This window comes from Pyrus communis, chromosome 1, assembly GCF_963583255.1.
Source record: "Pyrus communis chromosome 1, drPyrComm1.1, whole genome shotgun sequence".
NCBI classification, from domain to species: domain Eukaryota; kingdom Viridiplantae; phylum Streptophyta; class Magnoliopsida; order Rosales; family Rosaceae; genus Pyrus; species Pyrus communis.
Window position 1 is genome coordinate 10869253 of NC_084803.1, and position 19967 is coordinate 10889219.

The window sequence follows — 19967 nt, forward strand, 5'->3', positions numbered from 1 at the left end:
AATCCCACAACGTTTGCTGTTATATGTGAAAAATAAAGTCGGAGGAACTTGTGCATTCTCTTTATGAAAGTGCGTAACTGTTAAACTATCCAACTAGTTAGGTTGTCATATTCAGGTTTTAAAAAAAATTAGCCACTTGCCGTACGTATGCCCGTGTGTCAATTGGTTATTTTTATTGTTTTATTTTTTTAATTTTGGGAATCCTAATGAAACGCGTTTAGTACTGTTCACTTTTAACGTTAAAGACATTTTTACCTTGAAAAGTCATTTCTGGTACTATTCACTTACACCTTTATTGTGTCCTTTTGTCTTGAGTTTCATTTTTTTTATTTTTAGTTTTCATCTTCCTGAAAACTGAAAGTAAATATAAAACAAGATTTGAGTTAAAAAAAAAAAAAAAAAAAAAAAAGTGAAAATTAAATGGTTGCCAAATAGTTGCTAGACCCACCTCTTTTGTCTTATTTATCCACCCACCGTAAAAAGTGCAAAAAAACCTAATCATCTTTTCCCATCCTCTGTTGTTCCTAAATATTCCTATGTTTGAAATTTAAAACAAAAATTGAAGATGGAGAAAAAAGCACAAATTCAATAACCACATAGCGGTGGAGCTCATTAGCCAACAACAACCAAACTCACCACCGCACCCGCCATCATTCTCCTTGCTGCCGACCAAATTTTTTCCTCCCATTTTCTTCTTCTCTTTCTCTCCTCCCATGATCCAAATATAAAGACCGTCAATATCAAGAACTATAATTCAAACTTTTTGAGATTATTGCTAAGATCACCATATCGGTTGCAAATCTTTCTCTATCAATCATAGAGAATTAGAGATAGATCTGATTTGGAAATACATGTTAAATATGTCATTAGAATTTGTTCTTATGGTTTTTTATTAGGACTTAAAAGTCATTTTACACAAAATTAAACATGCTTTTAAAATTTTCATAAAAAAAACAGGTGAGAAAATATGATATGTGAGTTGTTTGAGCAGCACTCTTCATCAATAATCTAGCTATTAGAAAATTAGAAATAAACACCACGTGGTAAGCTCATGAGAGTCTATCATTATTCCATCGTGGTAGCGAAATAGTTTTGCTTGTAGTCCTCAAATTAATGTTTTAATTAGCATACGTTAACTCAAGCTATTTATTTTATTAACAATTAAAAACCTGCATGCAAGTCTTTCTAATTACTTGTTCACCTTAACTTACATAATTTCACGAAGTCAAAACAAAAAAATAATCTAAAAACCTGATGGTGGCTAATCTAACATCTAATCTGACAAAATCTATCGTTTGACAAAAAAAAAAAAAAAAACACACTGAAATAATCTCGATTGAGAAGAAAAATCAAACTACATACTTTAGCTGTGTACATCAATATAACTTTACATATGTGGCAAGTAGTTTCTCATCTTTGTCAGCCCCATTACTTTTTTTTTTTTTTTTTTTTTTTAAGAGAATAACTGGTGATGAAGTCATGACAGTTTATTTTTTATTTTTTTTATTTGAATCAGAAAAACTCATAGAGACATTTTAGCTTTCCTTTAATCATCATTGTGTGATTCTAATACTAAAAATCGAATTTAAAACGAATAGTGTGAAATACGAGTTTGAAATTTGTCCTAACTGCTGAGTCATTCCGCGGTGGCTTCTTTTATCACCTCCATTTTAAAGTTATATGTTTGTTTGGATTATTTGACAAATTGTTTACTCCCAAACAAGTAGCCAAACTAAAACGCGCCGACTTTTTCTATGAACAAAACGAAAAAGGTTACGACTTTTTTGGGAACTAGCCAAGTTATTCTTCGTTCGATTACATCCAGCTCAACATTTCTACAAATAAAACAAAATAAAATCGATGTTTTCATTTTTTGGATTGTATTATGCCATGTTAAATAATGCGTTTATCTCATTAAATGTTTTTTGTATGTATAATTTCCTTTTTTTGAGTTACAAGGAGGCTCAAAGGCCGAGCAAAACGCTAAACAAAAAAATATTCATCAATTAAAATGATTTACACAAATAGCAGAATTCCTAGCAACCCTAATTGAATACTTGGATGAGGAGGTTCTTCGAACACAACACACTCAAAGTTCAACAGTAAAACTTATTTGAAAATGCTTTTAAAATATCTGAAAACTTTTCTAGTGAAAATATCTTTATAACCAATCTTTAATCAAAATGCAAATGAATTTTGAAAAAACACTTCTAGTACTTTGAAACCTAAAAACACTTTGATTTATTTTAAAAATATTTTCAAACGAAACCAGTTTCGCCAAACCATCATCTTTCTGTCTGACTCAGTTCACATTGATCAAACTAAGAGACACGTCAAATGACAAATAATGATGATTCAATTTTATGTTTTTAAATATAGAAAGTTTGAAATGTAAAATAAGAAATTTAAAATGACAATAACATTTCCTAAAAAATATTATATTACAAAACAAGTGATATATAATATATACACACACACAACACTTGGTGGGCCATGAATTACAAAACTTTCGTACACGTCACGTCATCTGCAACATTCATAAAACAAAGACGACAGTCACGGGACTCGGAGGAACCTGAAAGCCTGACGGCGTCTATCCACGACAATATTCTCGTTCTCCGATAATTGCCTCGCCGGAATGTGCTATATCACTCCGGTTCTCCACCTCCCGATTAATTTGTGGTGAATTTTAATTGCCGCAAATCACAGCCACGCGAATTGAATTTCCCAATTTCTGTTTATGCTCCATGATCCATCACTGATCATTCAGCACCCAAACAACGTCTTATGGTTCATCAGTTACGTGTTAATTGAATTTAATTGAAAAAGATTCGATTTTCATGCTTAATTAAGAGCACTGGAACTTGGGTTGATCGAGTTTTCTTCTAATTTGGTGTTATTTTTGAAAACTTGGGAGAAATTGAAGCTGAAATTGTGTTGCTTGATCGTGTTAGTTTGAATTTTCCGGGAATCGGAAAGTTTGGTTCTGTGATTTTTGTGGGAAATGAGATCAGAGAGACGACAATGAACAAGTCGAGAAAGGTAGGGAAGTATGAGGTGGGGCGGACGGTTGGCGAAGGGACATTCGCCAAGGTTAAATTTGCGAGGAACTGCGAGACGGGCGAAAGCGTGGCCATGAAGATTTTGGCCAAAAGCACCATTCTCAAGCACAGAATGGTTGATCAGGTGATTCACCTTTTTCTCTTCCCTTAAATAATTGTGTCTGGGATTGCAGATGTGAGCGTAGCCACATTGGACAGAACAGATGCGCTCTCCATATGCACCCGACTTCAAATCCCCATATCCGCAGTTCATAGTTTTTTTAGATTAGTGTATATTATAAAAACCGTTGTGTTTATGGAGTAGGCTAACTTCTATTCATGTTTCAGATTAAAAGAGAGATATCAATAATGAAGATTGTCAGGCATCCTAATATAGTAAGGCTGCATGAGGTATGGTTATGCCATTCTGAATTAATGCCTCATTTCCGAGGACTTCTGTGAATATTTGGAAATTTGTATGCTATATTTGCGTCTTGGCATCTCCGCTGATGTTCATTTTTTAATTTGGCCCTGTTTCTCTATGCCTTCTCCCTTCGAAATTCTAGGTTTTGGCTGGTCGAGCAAAGATATTTATAATTCTCGAGTTTGTAACTGGAGGAGAATTGTTTGATAAAATTGTAAGGCTACTTCTTCAAGATTCGGACCATCATTATAATCAGTACACTTACATTCCTATAGGCGTGTCGTTATGTTAGAAAATTTTAACAATTAAATTTTTGTCTACAGGTTCACCAAGGAAAGCTTCCTGAAAATGAATCCAGGAAATACTTTCAACAGCTTGTGGATGCAGTTGCCCACTGTCACAGTAAGGGTGTGTACCACAGAGACCTGAAGGTGCAAACCAATATTCTGTTGGCGCTATTTTCCAATTGCTTTTGTGGCTTCTATACAGTGCTGTGGTTCTAATAGTTTCTCTTTCTTTTCCTTGTGATGTACATTTACAGCCCGAAAATCTTCTCCTTGATGCTTATGGAAATTTGAAGGTTTCTGATTTTGGACTAAGTGCATTGCCCCTGCAAGTAAGGATGATCTTGTTATGTTAATATTCAATCACACTTGAGAATTTTAATTTTATGCGTATGATTTTCTTGTACTTTACCCTTTCTTCTTTTCTCCTCATCTCTCTCTCTGACCAATGCTCCTGTGTTTCCTAATCCTTGAGCAGGGGGACAGTCTTCTTCGCACCACATGTGGAACCCCAAACTATGTTGCTCCTGAGGTAAAATTTCTAGAAACTTCACTGCTGTATTCACACCTTCCACTTGATGAGATAGCTATCTTGTCAATTCATAATTTGTGCAAAAAAAACAATAATTATAGAAGTCAGCTGGAGAGAACAAAATCTTATGCTAAATATGTTTTGTTACCAATGCCCAACAGGTGCTCGGCGATCAGGGTTATGATGGAGCTGCTGCTGATATTTGGTCATGTGGGGTCATCCTGTATGTTCTGATGGCTGGATACCTCCCATTTGATGAGACAAATCTATATAACCTCTATAGCAAAGTATGTTTACATTGTTCTACTTAGTAAGAATTATGGTTATACAACGTTTGGAATGTTCATGTCTAACACAATGGTTTCCTTCACTATTTCAAACATTTTGCACAGGAACTTAATTTTTGTTTTGTTTTGTGCCTTTGAGATGTCTTGTATGTTGTAACTATCCTATTGCATGCCTACTCACATACTTGAAAATGCTGTATAACAGTATCAACAATGCAACCAAGATAGGATCCAGAACACATTTATAATTTTATGACCCTTAGGAATGCGGATTTGGTCCCTCCCGTCATTCCTTCAATGTTTTTTTTTTATATGGACTCTGTGGATATTGCTAGAGAGTATGAGATTCTAACTCTTTTGTTGTCTTGTCTGTAGATTACTGCAGCAGAGTTCTCCTGTCCATATTGGTTTTCTCCCAAGGCAAATAAATTGATACATAAGATACTTGATCCCAATCCTAAAACTGTGAGTATATTCAGATGTTAGTTTTTTTTTTTGCCAATTGATTAAAGGTCTATATGATTAACTTCACACTATATTTTATTGATCAAATTCAGCATCATTATACAAGTATTAATAAAATTAATTCTAATTTTTTGGAAGCCATACGGCGATAGCGTATGCGTTATAATCGAGCGAAAAAACTGGTTTCTACAATCAGTTAAAGGAAAAGAAAAGAAAAAAGAAAATCTACATTTTTTGGAGTGTTAAGGATTTTCCTAACTTTGTTTAACTGGTTCATGTGTTAATGCAGCGAATTCGGATTGATGTCATCAGAAATGATCCATGGTTTAAGAAAAATTATGCTCCTGTCAAATATAGAGAAGATGAGGAAGTAAGCTTGGATGATGTTCGTGCAGTCTTTGAGGATATTGAGGTTGGTTAATGTTTCTTTTGTGTTATACACTTTTTAAGAAATCTTCTAATGCATAGTTGTAAAGTTTTGTGATTTACGTTATGGTGAAGTACAGATTAGTAGGATGCGGTAAACTAGTGATAACCTAATGTCTGCAGAGACGTATTTAATTGGCATAGTTTATGCATTTCAAAGTCTATTTCATAACTAAAGAAGAAAGTATTTCTACACTATTGGTATTATGTCACAGGATCAATATATAGCGGAGCGGTCAGAAATTAAGGATGGTGGTCCTTTGTTAATGAATGCGTTCGAGATGATTACCCTATCCCAAGGGCTAAATCTATCCGCATTGTTTGACCGAAGACAGGTATGGTTGTATACTTTCAGCACTTGTGCTGCCACACATTTACTCCCTTGCCCAATTATTGGCCAGCCCTTAACTTATTATTTTGTTAAAACTTATAAAGCTCTTACCTTTTGCAGGATTATGTAAATCGGCAAACCCGATTTGTTTCCCGCAAACCAGCTCAAATTATAATTTCAAATGTAGAAGCTGTTGCAGAATCAATGAGTCTCAAGGTCCATACGCGCAATTACAAGGTATTATTGCACCTCGGCTTCAGATGTCCAACATTGACTAGTGTTCTTAGTTGAGGTTTGAGTATGATTGGTTGGGTTACCCTAGTACTTTGTATTGGAAACTAGTGTGTACTCTGGATGATGCTACCTGAAAATCTTTTGGTTCCTTTTTCACCTTTTATTTAACATCACATTTAATTTCGTGTTTGAATTTTTGCACCGCAGACAAGACTTGAAGGAATATCAGCAAATAGGACGGGACAATTTGCAGTTGTCCTCGAGGTAATCTTTAAGATTGTCAGCATAACCACTGTAATTATGTTCCCAAAGGAGGACTGGATTCAGTACAACTACTATTTAACTTGATCGTTATCTTTTGCATATAGGTTTATGAAGTTGGACCATCCCTTTTCATGGTAGATGTTCGAAAGGCCGCCGGAGATACTCTTGAATATCATAAGGTTAGCTTCTAGTGGATGCCATAAATTCAATTCTAGTTCGTTGTTGTTTGCCTGTCATACTTGGCTGCTACACTATGTGATCGTTTGACGAGTCTCAAGTACTCAAAAAAGCATTCCGTGATTCGTATTTTGTTTCTCCTTGTACAATATTTCTTTGAAGATTGCATACTCGCATCAGTTAATTTATCTTTCCTGTGATTCTTTACGGTTCGTTTTGCAGTTTTACAAGAATTTCTGTGCCAAATTAAAAGATATTATTTGGAACCCAAAAGAGGGTAAGGATAGTTCGAATCTTCTTAGAACAAGGGCTTGCTGATCCATTTCCTTGGGTGTGAATCAAATCAGTGAGCAGACCAACAAAGGAAGGCTATTTCTCTAGCGACATGTTCTGAAGCTAGCGTGTCCTTCACATGTTGTATTTGCTTGTAATTTTGTTCTGTAAGTTTGTCGTTTCGATATTATTAACCCTAAAAACATGAAGAAGAAAAATGTAGCTGATTTCCGTTGAGAGATATCGCCATGTATTTATTATCCGCCGAACATGATTCGCAGAATGTATAAATCGTGAAGATTGTTCATTTTGTCCACCATTACAGCAGTTTCTTAATGTTTTCAACAAGTATTCTCTCTTGCATCGACATTTTCACTTTAGAAAGTATGTCCTATCACTAAATGTATATGTGTAACTACGTTTTTATTTCTCATCACATCATATGTTTATATACAACTCGTGGCACCCGAGAATTTCTCAAAGTTTCATCTGTTGAGTTATGTTGCTATATGGGTATTGATGAGAGCCACAAACATATGATTATATACACCGACGAGACTCAAAGAATCTCGTCGAGTTATATTGTAATGATTTTAATGGAAATCCAACCCAAAATTCTGTGCAAATGAATGTTTTCAAGTAATCACAATGAAAGCAGCAACAATCCAAAGGGCTTCCCTGCCTCAATATTAAAGAGCAATCCATGGAAGGACTCCAGAGCTCATAAGTCTTTGTATCAACATCATAGCTGCTTGAGTACATAGGAAGCAGGGACTCCTTGAAACTTGATTTTTTAGAATACAAACTATATCTGGCGAAGGTGGAATCGAGTCAGAAGACCGCACGATCTCTGACACAAGTAAATGCTCTTAATCACTTAAGCTACAAGCTGCTTGTAGAAACATCGTTACATTAAACTAAAATCTAATATATTCAAGGATGGAACAACTTGTTCCCGCATCTGCATTTCCATGAGAGGAGATAATAGCTCTCATCTCCTTGATAAGTTGTTGCCTTGAGATTACTGCTCTTGTGGTGTGAAGAAGCAACCAGAGTGGCCGTACAAGGCCTGCAACTCATGCATTTGTTCACACATTGCGGCGGCCTCGATCCCAGCACCGTCTTCATTTGATTTTTTAACCGTTGATCACCATCTCTCTTCAACATTGACTCAGCTACATTTCAAGGGAGAAAATAATTAGAAGAACCAAGATACATATTCAGGAGGAACAGTTATTCACACACCAAAAGAATTGTCATGATGGAGAAGGAGTCCACGACAACTAATTTGGAGTGCTAATAACAATTCTTTTTTAACAGAGTGATGTCTCGACTTAAATGGGTTCGTTTCGGTTACCTGAAATGGAAGGAAAGAATGTGAGAAACAAGATAATGACTGTGATCCTTAACCCATTTGGGCATTTTCTTAAAGAAGCCATCAATGGAAAAGGAAAAGAAGCAGCAGCTATGGTTTATGAGTGTGACTTTGATCACTGGCTGAAGCAATGCATCTTCTGAGTTTTGATGGAAGGATGATATTGTTTTTTAAGCTTTTTTTCTGGAGCAAACTGGCAGTTTATCTGACTTTAGGTTTCAGTGTGAATGACTGAAGTTACAAGTTTTTCTGCCTAAATTGACTTTTCCTTGCCTTCTTTTACAAATTATTGGTGTACAATTGCCCCTCCACCTTTTCATCATGCAAACCCCGTATCCCCATTTGCTTTCTTCTCTGTTAAATAACATATATGAACTTCAATTTCGTAAAAAATTTCAGTAGAACAGTCTGACTACATTATTTGTAAGACAACTCTAGCAAGAACATGAATATATTCGACCCCATATTAATTCTACTAGTGTAAAATATGACATGTCAGCAATCCCGCTGAAATTTCTCTGCTAAATCTTGACCCCATGTGAATGGAAAGTAGCTAAAGATATACAACTCCGCAGAGAGTTGGAAGATAGTAGGTTTTAAAACCTAAAAGCATTTTCTACACAGGGTGTTACCAAGTTTTCTTAAGTTGTAAACTTTGCATTAATTGCCATGCCAATCACCATGATCACATTGATTGATGAGGAACTGTGTACCAACTCAAAAGTGAAGAGCTCATGCTCATGCTTCCAGGAGTTGCACAGATAAACTTACATTTTGCAGTGGTGTGCCATAAAAAAGAAAAGAACTATTTTTTTAATTTCTTTTTTTTGTGATAAACGACGATCTTTTAGTATGCTCTGGTGTACTTTATAGACGACATCGACCATACTATAAATTTTTATTTTAGTGAGGGCGAAAGAGAAACAACAATTTGCTCAAAAGGCCTCATCAATCCCTGTGTTTTCTTATAAGATTAAGAATGGCATGAGTGGAATTCTAATAATTTTCTTTGTCTAGAAACAGGGAAGATTCTGTGCACAGAGACAGTCTAACTGCTCAACATCTGAGGCTTCAGAAGAACCACATGCTGAGAGGACGCAGCAATAGTGGGCTATCAATCCCCCTACCACAAATCACGCGTTTAAACGTATCTTATAAAAGCATGAGATTATTTTATGTTCCAATCTTATCAACCACACGTGATTTCATTCAATTCGATTGCGTTAGTTAAATAGCCCTACTAAAGTTTCTTTTAGCACGAATATATTTTAATCTCATTCGACCGCACCTGATCCCATCTAATTGCGCTAGTTGGACATTTTTACCCAAGTTTCGCTTAGAGATACATAAGGACAAAGAGTCATTCAGATGATAAAAGAATCAACACTGTAGCCATATGCCGTTCTTTCACCAGACCAGAAAAGATGGCTGCTTTGCTTGCTTTCACTACCTTGGGTAGCTCAACCACTACTCAGTCACCAGTTGCATCACTCTGACATTTCTACCACCTCACCTCACCACCATGTCTTCATTGTAAACAACAAAGGAGATACCACCACCACCACCACCTCCAAGTTTCCAACTGTTGCCCTCTAAAATCTCATGAAGTGTCATTCATTTAAAAGTGAATTCGGTCAACTAACCAGAGCACATGCGCCGTTCGTTTACCCTAAGAGAATCGTAAGTACAGATGTTGCATGTTGCCTCTCTCTCGATCGGGTGGAACTGCGGACGGAGACGAGAAAAAAAAAAGATGGATGGAGATTCTGTTTCCTCTTTTTTCTCTCTTCCCTCTCCTCTTACATTTTTTTTTTCTTTCTTTTTCTTTTCTCTCTATAAAGATGAAATCTTGAGCGTGCAAACAGGGAGAGAGAAGGGAAGGAAGAAAAAGAAGAGAGAATCCTTATCCAAAAAAAGATACAACAAGCCATCTGTGTATAAAATGACATTCATTTCGATGTCTACTAGGCAAATTAATTAAGGCAGGTGCACCGTCATTTAGTATTATAGTCTAGTGATGTTCCTTTTAAGTGAAAAACCTTAAGTTCGATTGCGAAATTGAATCACATTATTGCTAGTCCGTTGTAATGCTAAACCAACTTCCTCCTCTTCGTGACGCTAAACCAACCCCCTCCTCTTTATCGTAGATAATATCATTTGTTTAAAAAAAAAAAAAAAAAATTAAGGCAGGTGCACCACCCGTGTACGCTTATGAGAATCTGTGTACCATTGCCGCATGCTGCCTCTCTCAATCGTGTGGAACCACGGATAGAGACGAGAAAAAAAAAGAAATACAAAACCAAAACCAAGTCATTTCTCTATGAGTTACTTACTATCACCATTCTTTTCCAAAACCAAAACCAAAACCAAAACCATAAGCCTCAGTTTTTGTTTTTGGTTTTCAATTTTCATAACTTAGTGGTGAGGACATAAGATCCAAGAGAGAGAATCATCAATCACGTGTATATAAGAGAAATGCATCCCACATAAATAGAGGAAAAAGCTAATTACATTACTAGTAGGTGCAGAGTACAATTCATAAACATGGAGAAACCTGCAAAACTACGACTTGGTTGGGAAAAATAACAACCCTAAAACAAGGTTGCCATGGCAGAACGACAGGAGTCGCTGCCACCAACGAAGCCCAAAACGCAGGAGAAACCCCATCCCTTGAACCGCACAAAGCATCGAAACACTACATATGCGCATGAAAAGGGAAAACTAGTCCCGTAAACATGTGCAAGCCCGTAAACATAAACACAAACGAAAACTAAGATCTCAGACAACAGACTCCCATCAGACTGAAAATATGTAAAGCTTAATCAAACACGCCGACTAAGGAATGAGGGACGAAGCTAAAAACACCACGTAAACCATCCAGCGGAACAAAAAGAGGACCGAACGCAAGTGGAAACACCTTATATCAGCGGTTGGTGGACTGTATTCTAGGGGAACCATGGCGGTGAAGAGAGGCAACCTCCCATTGATGGGAGGCTAAACAGCGGAAACAGGCTTTCCCGTTTGAGAAAGCCTGCAAAAAAATGATGATTATCTGCCAAAGTCCCCCTGGAAAACAACCAAGCCGCTTATCTACCGGCAAGGCCACTACCAATGGACCAAAAATTATGTATGCAGAACGTGGATACGCGTGTGGACTGACCGTGTGAGCTTAACATCTAAGAACTGCCGAATGTAACCCGAATTCCATTGATTTCTTGATCTTACCCCTACTTCATATCTGCTTCTCTCCTTCGCTATATAGGCGTATTGTTCTGTTCCTCATTAGGCCAAGATATCACATCTCCACAAGCTGTCCACAAGCAGCTCAATTGATCTGTTGCTGATAGCAGTACAATGTTGGAGATTCAACCCCATCAAGGTCTGGCCCAATTTTTTCAGGGAAGGGAGGCTTTTGTGTGAGATTTCGGAACAGCTAGAAATGGAAAGGACTTGCAAGTTGATCTGCTCTGCGGAAGAAAGGGCAGCAAGGCCAGAGTCAGTGATTGCACACTTCGACACATCTAGCTCACGAAGAAACAAGCAGTTGTTTGCGATTGTCACCAAGCTTGCATCAGTAATCTTCCTGCACCCATCAAGATTCAGTACCTCTAGGGTTTCCCCATGCAGACTAACCAACGACACAACAACTTTATCCGTCAAATTCAAGCATCCGTTAAGATTCACTTTGACAAGCCCTTCCTCCAAGCTCTCGAGAAGTGAGAGAATCCCTGCATCTGTCATTCCATATAGACCACTCAAGTCTATATTATGTAGCTGAGGGCACAACCTTCCTACCATGGCCAGGCTAGCACTACCGAACCCAGGGCAGTTTCGGATGGACAAGGATCGAAGTGATCTGCAACTAGAGGTCATAGGTACTGCTAAACTTACATCCTTGATTCCCATGCACTTCACTAAGGTGAGAGATCTCAGCTTTTCTCCGCAGTTTGTGAGGGCAGAAATTATTCCCGATTGTGTCACCCTGTTACACTCCTCCAGTTGCAGGCTCTCAAGTGATCCTGCAGCTTTGGCAAAAGCTACCAGCCCGTTGTCGGATACAAAGCAACACTTGCGAAGACACATCTGCTTCAAACTTGTGCATCCCTTGCCAATGGCTTCAAGACTGACATCTGTTGTTCCCCGGCATGATGTGATTGTCAATGAAACCAGATTCTGCAAAGCTTGAGCATTACCCATGACCCAAAAACCTTTCTCGCTAACATTCTGGAGACCACTGAGAACTAAATTGGTAACAGCGTTTCCATAATGTCCAATCACGGCAAGAGAGAAATCCGTGATGTTCAAAGCCTGAAGCTTTAACTTCATCAGCACGGAAGAAGCTGATGATAACAGACTAGATACTCCATGATCGCCAACAAGAACGCAGTCCCTGACAGATACGGACTGCAACTTGGAGCAAGACTTTCCAATAGCTTGCAAGCCCTCGTTCCCAATCCTTGAACACGATTCGATATTCAAAGAATTTAAATTTGGGCAGTTCTCTGCGATTGCAATCAAACCCTTGTTGGAAATTGAAGGGCACTGGCAAAGATCAAGCTTCTCCAACAAAGGGCATCCTTTAGCAATCTCAATCAGGCCTTCGTCACCAACGGAAGAGATGTTCCACAATGAAAGAGACTTGAGAGAAGGGCATCCCTGAGCAACTGCCGAGAGGCCAAGGTTGGTAACTCCACGGAATGAGTTGCTACCTCGGATCGATAGCTTTCCTAGTCCTCCACGGCTACTGGTTCCAACAGCAATAGCAGCAATTCTAATATCCGTTGCTTTCTTCCCTTCCAAGCACCTTGTGAGGAAACCATCATTTTCCTGTTCTTGATCTTCATCACCAGTGATCATTTCAGCGTCATCGGAATTGTCGACAACAGGGCTCTTGCATAGATCAACCTTCCGGATACTGCTTAAGAGCATAAGCCACTTCTTAGAGACGGATGCACAAGAGCTCCTCTCTTTACCACCCTTGAGGCGCCTGAAAATCTCAAAGAGGCATTCATCGGGAAGAACGTTGATTGACGGATTCTTAACTTGTTCAAAATCGCTCCTTCCAGAGGCGTATTGGGAACTGATGCGCGCCCGCTTGCTAGGAGGGCAATACACATCCACATGGGAGCCCATTGACAACAGGCAACCCAAATCCATGGGATTTGAGTAAAAAGAACCCCCAGGGTAGAAATCATCGTCACCTGGAAAAACCCAAAAACAAAAACTAAATTCAGCTACAAGTATCCACAAATTCGTTCAAAACCAGAAATTCTTCATGCCAAATCTTAAGTCTTAACAAAATTACAGGCTTTCCTATTGAATTTAATTTGTAAGGATTACCATTCAATGTAACTTACTATACAATCCTATTGAATCTACAATACTCCTGATTGGGATTTCTCAGCTAATTTTTTCCCCTAAAAACTCATAAAGGTATGAGATTTCTGAACATAACAAACATCCAAAGCACACTACATAAGATCTTCAACAACTTTAAGACATTTGAAAATTCAACCAGCCATTAAATCTAAGCATTCTTCAACCACCAAGGGACCAAAAGATTAAAGCTATAGAACATACAGATCAATACGAATTGGATACAAAGTTTACAACTTTAACACCAACCCATTTAAACTAAACCAAGATTAACAAAACCCATAAAAGCAACTGACCAAAATTCACCAAAACTAGATCAAAATCCCACATAATTAAAAGCAAAAAGAAAAGAAAAAAAAACAGAGACTCACCACTAGAATTAACGAGGGCAGGCATGGTCGCGGGCTCGTAACAATCCACGAGAATCCAGAGATTTCAAAAGCAAACAAGTCGAAGACGAAAAGCGTTGAGATTAGAGCGATGAGGGCACGGAGCATTTGGGGAAGAACCCTAGCAAGTAGGGAAAAAAATGGAGGTGGAGAAGGAGGAAGAGGAAGAGCGTGTTGAAATTGAAATGTGGGAAGGTGTGGGGGAGTCTGGGTATATATGTGTCATTGGGAGAAGATTATATGGGGAAAAGGGAAGTACGGAGGTGTCGCTCTCACCTTCTCTCTTTCTCTCTCCTTCTCTCTCCTCTCATACATCTGATTCTGCTACGTGCATTGTATCCTTCCTCAATACCAGTCACCCCCTGTTCTAACCACTTCCCCCCAGCCCAATACCTCCAAACCGGAAACCGGCATTCCTTTTATTTTTTTATTTTTTTTCCTTTTTTGTTTTATGACATTTTTATTTTCGATGTTTTTCCTCAAATTTTTTCCCTCCGTATCTTCTCTTCTTAGTGTCACAGGCTTCATAAAAAATAATTAAATAAAAATACCCCTTAAATAAAAAACTTCAAAAGCAATCCAAAATAAAACATCAAATGTGACATAGGTATTTTTGTCATTTTACAATGTTTTTTAATAATTAATTTTTTTTGTACTTTTTTTTTTAAATATTTAGTACCTCACATAAGCTAGCAATAATGTGATTTAATCAGTTGTTCATTAAATATTATTTTCTTGATTTTTAAACACGTTTAAAACATTTTAAGAGGCGTGTGATGCCGGTTATAAAATAAATATTTTGCACGCGGATAATAATGTGATTAAATTAGTTGTCAAATGGTTGTTTTTTTTTTTTTTTGAACAAACGATATTATCTACACTAAGGGGGTGGGTTTATCCTCACAATGGGCAATCAATAATGTCTTTCAATCAGTTGTTTATTAAATATTATTTTCTCTATTCTTAATATAAATTCAATAGAGACCGATTTTATTATGTGGATTCAGCTGCTTTAATTGGTTTATGAGGGGTTTCTTCTAGCATGATCTAAGATTATTCATTTACTTCAAATATTTGACTTTCCTTTTGTCAATTTACGCCTATAAATATATTTAAAACGTGTAAGTCGCGCGTACTATGCCATGATTCAAAAAATGTTTTTTGCAAGCGCCTGAACGTGTGCATGAAAGCTTGTATATATAAAGCCAACAAGCCCAATAAATAGTGTTTTTTGGTGTCACAAGCTTCAGCAAAAATAATTGAACAAAAATGCCCCTCAAACAAAAAACTTCAAAAGCAATCCAAAATAATACATCAAATGTGGTAAGGGTATTTTCATCATTTTAACAGTGTTTTTTAATAATTAAATTTTTTTTGTACAATTTTATTTTTATTTTTTATAATTAGTACCTCATAATAGGCTAGCAATAATGCGATTCTATAATTTGTTCATTAAATATTATTTTCTCTATTTTTAAGCACGTTCAAAACATCTTCATATACGTGTAATGTCGGTTATAAAAAAGGTTTTTCGCACGCGCATAATAATGTGATTAAATTAGTTGTCAAACGATTTTTTTTTAACAAACGATATTATCTACACTAAGGGTTTCTTCTAACATAATCTAAGATTATTCATTTACTTACAATATTTAACTTTTCTTTTGTCAATTCACGTATATAAATACATTTAAAATGTGTAAGTAGCGCATAGCACGTCGTGATTTAAAAAATGTCTTCTACACGCGTGTGAGCGCGTGAGTGAAGGCTAGTTAAAAAAGAAAGAAATATGTATTGATTATTTTCACAAAGCGATATTCTATATTATTCTAATGTACGGATATACGAAAAAATAAGATACAAATTTGTGCACAATGAGACCAGCATGCTGGTTTGTTTAATTGGCCTAATTGACATTTGTTACCTAGTTCTTCGGGTATTTTTTTCACAGACCATTTGTATTAAGAATAAAGAATCCAACAAGTTTTTCTTAGTTAGAAATATGCCCTAAAAAAGAGAAAATGAACAAAAAATGGAACTACGGGTTTACAACAACTTGTGCAAATGGCAATTTCATATAGCAAAATTAGTATGAGACTAAAAGGTAATTAGCAAGTGCTTATGTTGGTACATTTGTATGATTAGATGTACATGGACATGGCTAAAAACATGGGTATAGCGAATCTGTGTGCTTTCCTAGGATAAATCTTCCCTAATATGCAACGAGGATAAAGACGCTCCTCTCCTAATTTGGATAGAAAAAATATGTCTAAATTGGATTACCACGTATGTGGACATAGCTAAATACATGGGTATAGTGAAATTGTGTATTTTCCTAGTTGGGGGAATATACTTTCTCTATTTATGTCGTAACGGCTTTACAACGGAGATAGGAAAGCTCCTCTCCTCTTCCGTATACCAAAAATTATGACTTGATTGCATTAGAGATTCCAACTATTTGTTATGTTAGGAAAAATTGAACTCTAAACTTTTCTTGCTGCTTACGTTGGTAGATCGAACTTTAAACATAACGTAATTGCCCACCCTTGGTTAACACACAAGTTAAAAGCAAATTGAGGATTATACACTTGTCTATTAATCGCAAATTGGGGATTTATACATTTATATATTATTCATTTTCTCAATCACCAAACAAAGCATAATGATTCAATTTCTGAATCACACTCTTCAGTATTGTGTTAGAGGATCAAATTATTTCACCTTAATTACGATTAAAGTACACGATAAATAATAAAAAAAAACTGCAAAAGATCAAGAGTTGGAGAGCAACGCTCAGGAGTTGGAGAGCAGCGCAAGGTAACTTAGTGTGAGGAATCACGGGACATGGTACGTATCAGACATCTTGATTGAAGATAGTTTTATTGAATGCTTATATCTTTTTCTCTTTTATTCTATAATGCTAGCCTCTATTTTCTTGCTCCGAATTGAAAGTTTTGGCAATATTTTTTTGGAGTTTCTCTTCTTGTTTATGTTCTATTATCTATACGTATTTTATTGACATCTTAATAAATATCGTATTTTCCATAAAACTAAATCTGAATACACTGATACTTGCTAATTTGGCTCGATTATAAGTTTGGAAATTAGTTTAGATTAATTAATATACATTTATACATGTTCTGTTGTTTGTGAAATTGGTACTTGATGATCAGGTTCATTCATCTAGGAATAGCGCGTTTAAATAGACTTAAGAGACAAGTGTTGGAATCTCGAGCCAAAAGAGTATGAGTCAAAAATTACATAATAATAAATCACAGAATCTGTCCAAAAATAAATAAATAAATAAATCACACAGAATTGAGAGGAAGGGTGGATGTCTGGTAATTGGAGAACCGTCCCAAGTAAACCAATTATACATACAATACAATAAAAGATAAACTTTTGACTGATGACTATGAAGGAGGGAACACAAAAATTCGAAGAGAGGGAAAAAAGCAGCAGGAAGTGTTGAACCTTGAGGAGTTATCATCAGCAAAGAGTAAATTTGCCTCTGCCTCGTAATTAAAGGATATAATTTTCTTACATATTTTTTGTTTGTTTGTACATTTTTATTTATTTTTGTTTTTCAGTTTATACAACTAAAATTTATAAATAATCACGAGTGTTGTTGTCAGGGGTGGGTGATCAAAGCGGAAGAAATTGAACGGAACACCGAATTGAAACACAAAAAAACATATTGAAGAAAAATCAAACCAAACAAAAATCTTTTGGTTCGATTTTTATTTTAATAATTTCAAAACTGAACCAAACCGAATTTAATTTAATATTAAAACATCGTTGTTTTGCTTTTACCCCAATAACCCTAATTCCTAATTCCTAAATGTTTGTTATCATTGCACGGTCTACCTGCACTCCTCGGTCCTCACTGTCACTCTGCAACGGCAACACGCCGACACCTCCTCGTCCAGGTCGTCCTCACTTTCACTCTGCTTTGTCTGCGACACCTCCTTTACGATGTCCGCGACAACGCTTCCTCAATGTTCTGTTTTGTTGTCTCTTCTAGTTTCACAGGGCAAGCAGATAAAAACATTTGCTCAAACGGTAATGTTATGGAGATTAAATTTTTAAGATAAAGTTTATAAACTAAATGATGTGCTAAGAATGAACACGTTTATTAACGTTTAAGTAATAAACTAATTATCAACTTCCATATCTTTTAGTTTCTAAAACAACGTTTACAAATTTAATTTTCCTAGTATTATCCTTTCTCATAAGCAGATAATCAAAATAATGTTTTAATCATGATTTCTCTTTATTTTTTTTCTATATAAAAAAAGCAAGTGAAAAATCAAAGAAAGGTGTTATGTTGCCCCCATATGCCACTTAAGCATTAATAAAATCCATTCAATTTTGAAATGGTTAGGTATTGAAGCGTTGAAGACTTAAAATGGTTATGTGACATCCCACATCGCCCAGGGGAGTGATCCTTAAATGTATATTCCCATCTCTACCTAGCACGAGGTCTTTTGAGAGCTCACTGGCTTCGGGTTCCATGGGAACTCCGAAGTTAAGCGAGTAGTGCGCGAGAGCATTCCCATGATGGGTGACCCACTGGGAAGTTGCTCGTGAGTTCCCAAAAACAAAACCGTGAGGGCGTGGTCGGGGCCCAAAGCGGACAATATCGTGCTATGGTGGTGGAGCGGGCCCGGGAAGTGGTGCCGCCCAGGCCGGGATGTGACAATTTGGTATCAGAGCCTAACCCTGGCCGTGGTGTGCCGACGAGGACGTCGGGCCCCTAAGGGGGGTGGATTGTGACATCCCACATCGCCCAGGGGAGTGATCCTTAAATGTATATTCCCATCTCTACCTAGCACGAGGCATTTTGGAAGCTCACTGGCTTCGGGTTCCATGGGAACTCCGAAGTTAAGCGAGTAGTGCGCGAGAGCATTCCCATGATGGGTGACCCACTGGGAAGTTGCTCGTGAGTTCCCAAAAACAAAACCGTGAGGGCGTGGTCGGGACCCAAAGCGAACAATATCGTGCTATGGTGGTGGAGCGGGCCCGGGAAATCGTGCCGCCCGGGCCGGGATGTGACAGGTTAGGTTTTCAATTTTAATAAAAACTCGAACGGACTGAAACCAAACTCATCCCTAACTGCTGTAATAAAAAAAAAAGTATGTAGATATTACTTTTCCATAATTAAATCCCCCTTAATTAATTTTTCCTTCCATAAAACAAATTCATAATTACTTTCCTCTTGGACCACTATAATTTGGACGCATCATTATTGAGTGTGGTGGCATGTCTAATCAATTACATATATTTATGTGGGACTGACGTGATAATATCATTCATAATACCGTGCATGAACAAACAATGATTTGATACACAAAAGTTGAATTTTAAGTACAGAGTAATATTAGAGAGATTAATTATAGGAAATGTTATTAGAATTTTAAAAATTTTATTATACACTTTTGTTAAGTGTATTTTTTTTCATAATATAGAAAGTTTGGAGTGTAGAATGAGATTTTTTAACAATTCCCTTAATTATTTAGATTAAATTTTGTATATCATATGACTTGGTAGTTGACGATTACATTATCACTTAAATGTTTGTTAATGTACTTATTTATTATTAGTGACACATCACATGATTTATAAAATTGGTTTAAAAATTGATCTACCTAACATTATTCTTAAGTACATATTCATATTAAAACTAACAGAAAATAAAAAATTCCTGGAGAAAACGAAAAAAACAAAACTAGATTATTAGGATGTCAATGTTATACAAGAGATTTTTTTTTTTTTTAGGGAACTTTAACGAAAAGCTTTTGGTACTGTTCATTTTAACGAAAAATCACATTTTTACATTAAAAATTCAATCTTGATACTATTCATTTTACCTTTTATTTTGTCTTTATCTTTAAAACTCAAAGTTTTTAAACCATTTTCATTATTATTATTATTTTTTTATCAAACATTGATGTTAGAGTAAATTTAATCTTTAACCTACCATTAAACGTTACTTAATCGAATATTTTGTCTAGTCTTGTCATATAAAAAATGAAAAATGATTTCCGCACTTTTATTTTCTTCTTTACACTCATTCCATTGTTTATTTA

The 19967-nt window shown here is 36.4% G+C and overlaps 2 protein-coding genes across 2 annotated transcripts; one reads left to right on the plus strand and one right to left on the minus strand.

Annotated features, from left to right (window-relative positions):
* The first annotated feature begins 2569 nt into the window (after positions 1-2569).
* LOC137741804 (CBL-interacting serine/threonine-protein kinase 24-like) lies at positions 2570-7054 on the plus strand. The gene is made up of 14 exons (XM_068481524.1): positions 2570-3186; positions 3390-3452; positions 3608-3679; positions 3789-3896; positions 4007-4081; positions 4228-4281; positions 4443-4568; positions 4944-5033; positions 5323-5445; positions 5675-5794; positions 5911-6027; positions 6232-6288; positions 6393-6467; positions 6688-7054. The coding sequence occupies exons 1-14, from the start codon at positions 3025-3027 to the stop codon at positions 6781-6783; spliced, it is 1338 nt and encodes a 445-aa protein (XP_068337625.1). The 5' UTR covers positions 2570-3024; the 3' UTR covers positions 6784-7054.
* Positions 7055-10604: 3550 nt separating this feature from the next.
* On the minus strand, positions 10605-14101 carry LOC137707665 (EIN3-binding F-box protein 1-like). The gene is made up of 2 exons (XM_068446577.1): positions 13861-14101; positions 10605-13314 (listed from the first exon to the last, which is right to left on the minus strand). The coding sequence occupies exons 1-2, from the start codon at positions 13883-13885 to the stop codon at positions 11396-11398; spliced, it is 1944 nt and encodes a 647-aa protein (XP_068302678.1). The 5' UTR covers positions 13886-14101; the 3' UTR covers positions 10605-11395.
* Positions 14102-19967: the final 5866 nt, after the last annotated feature.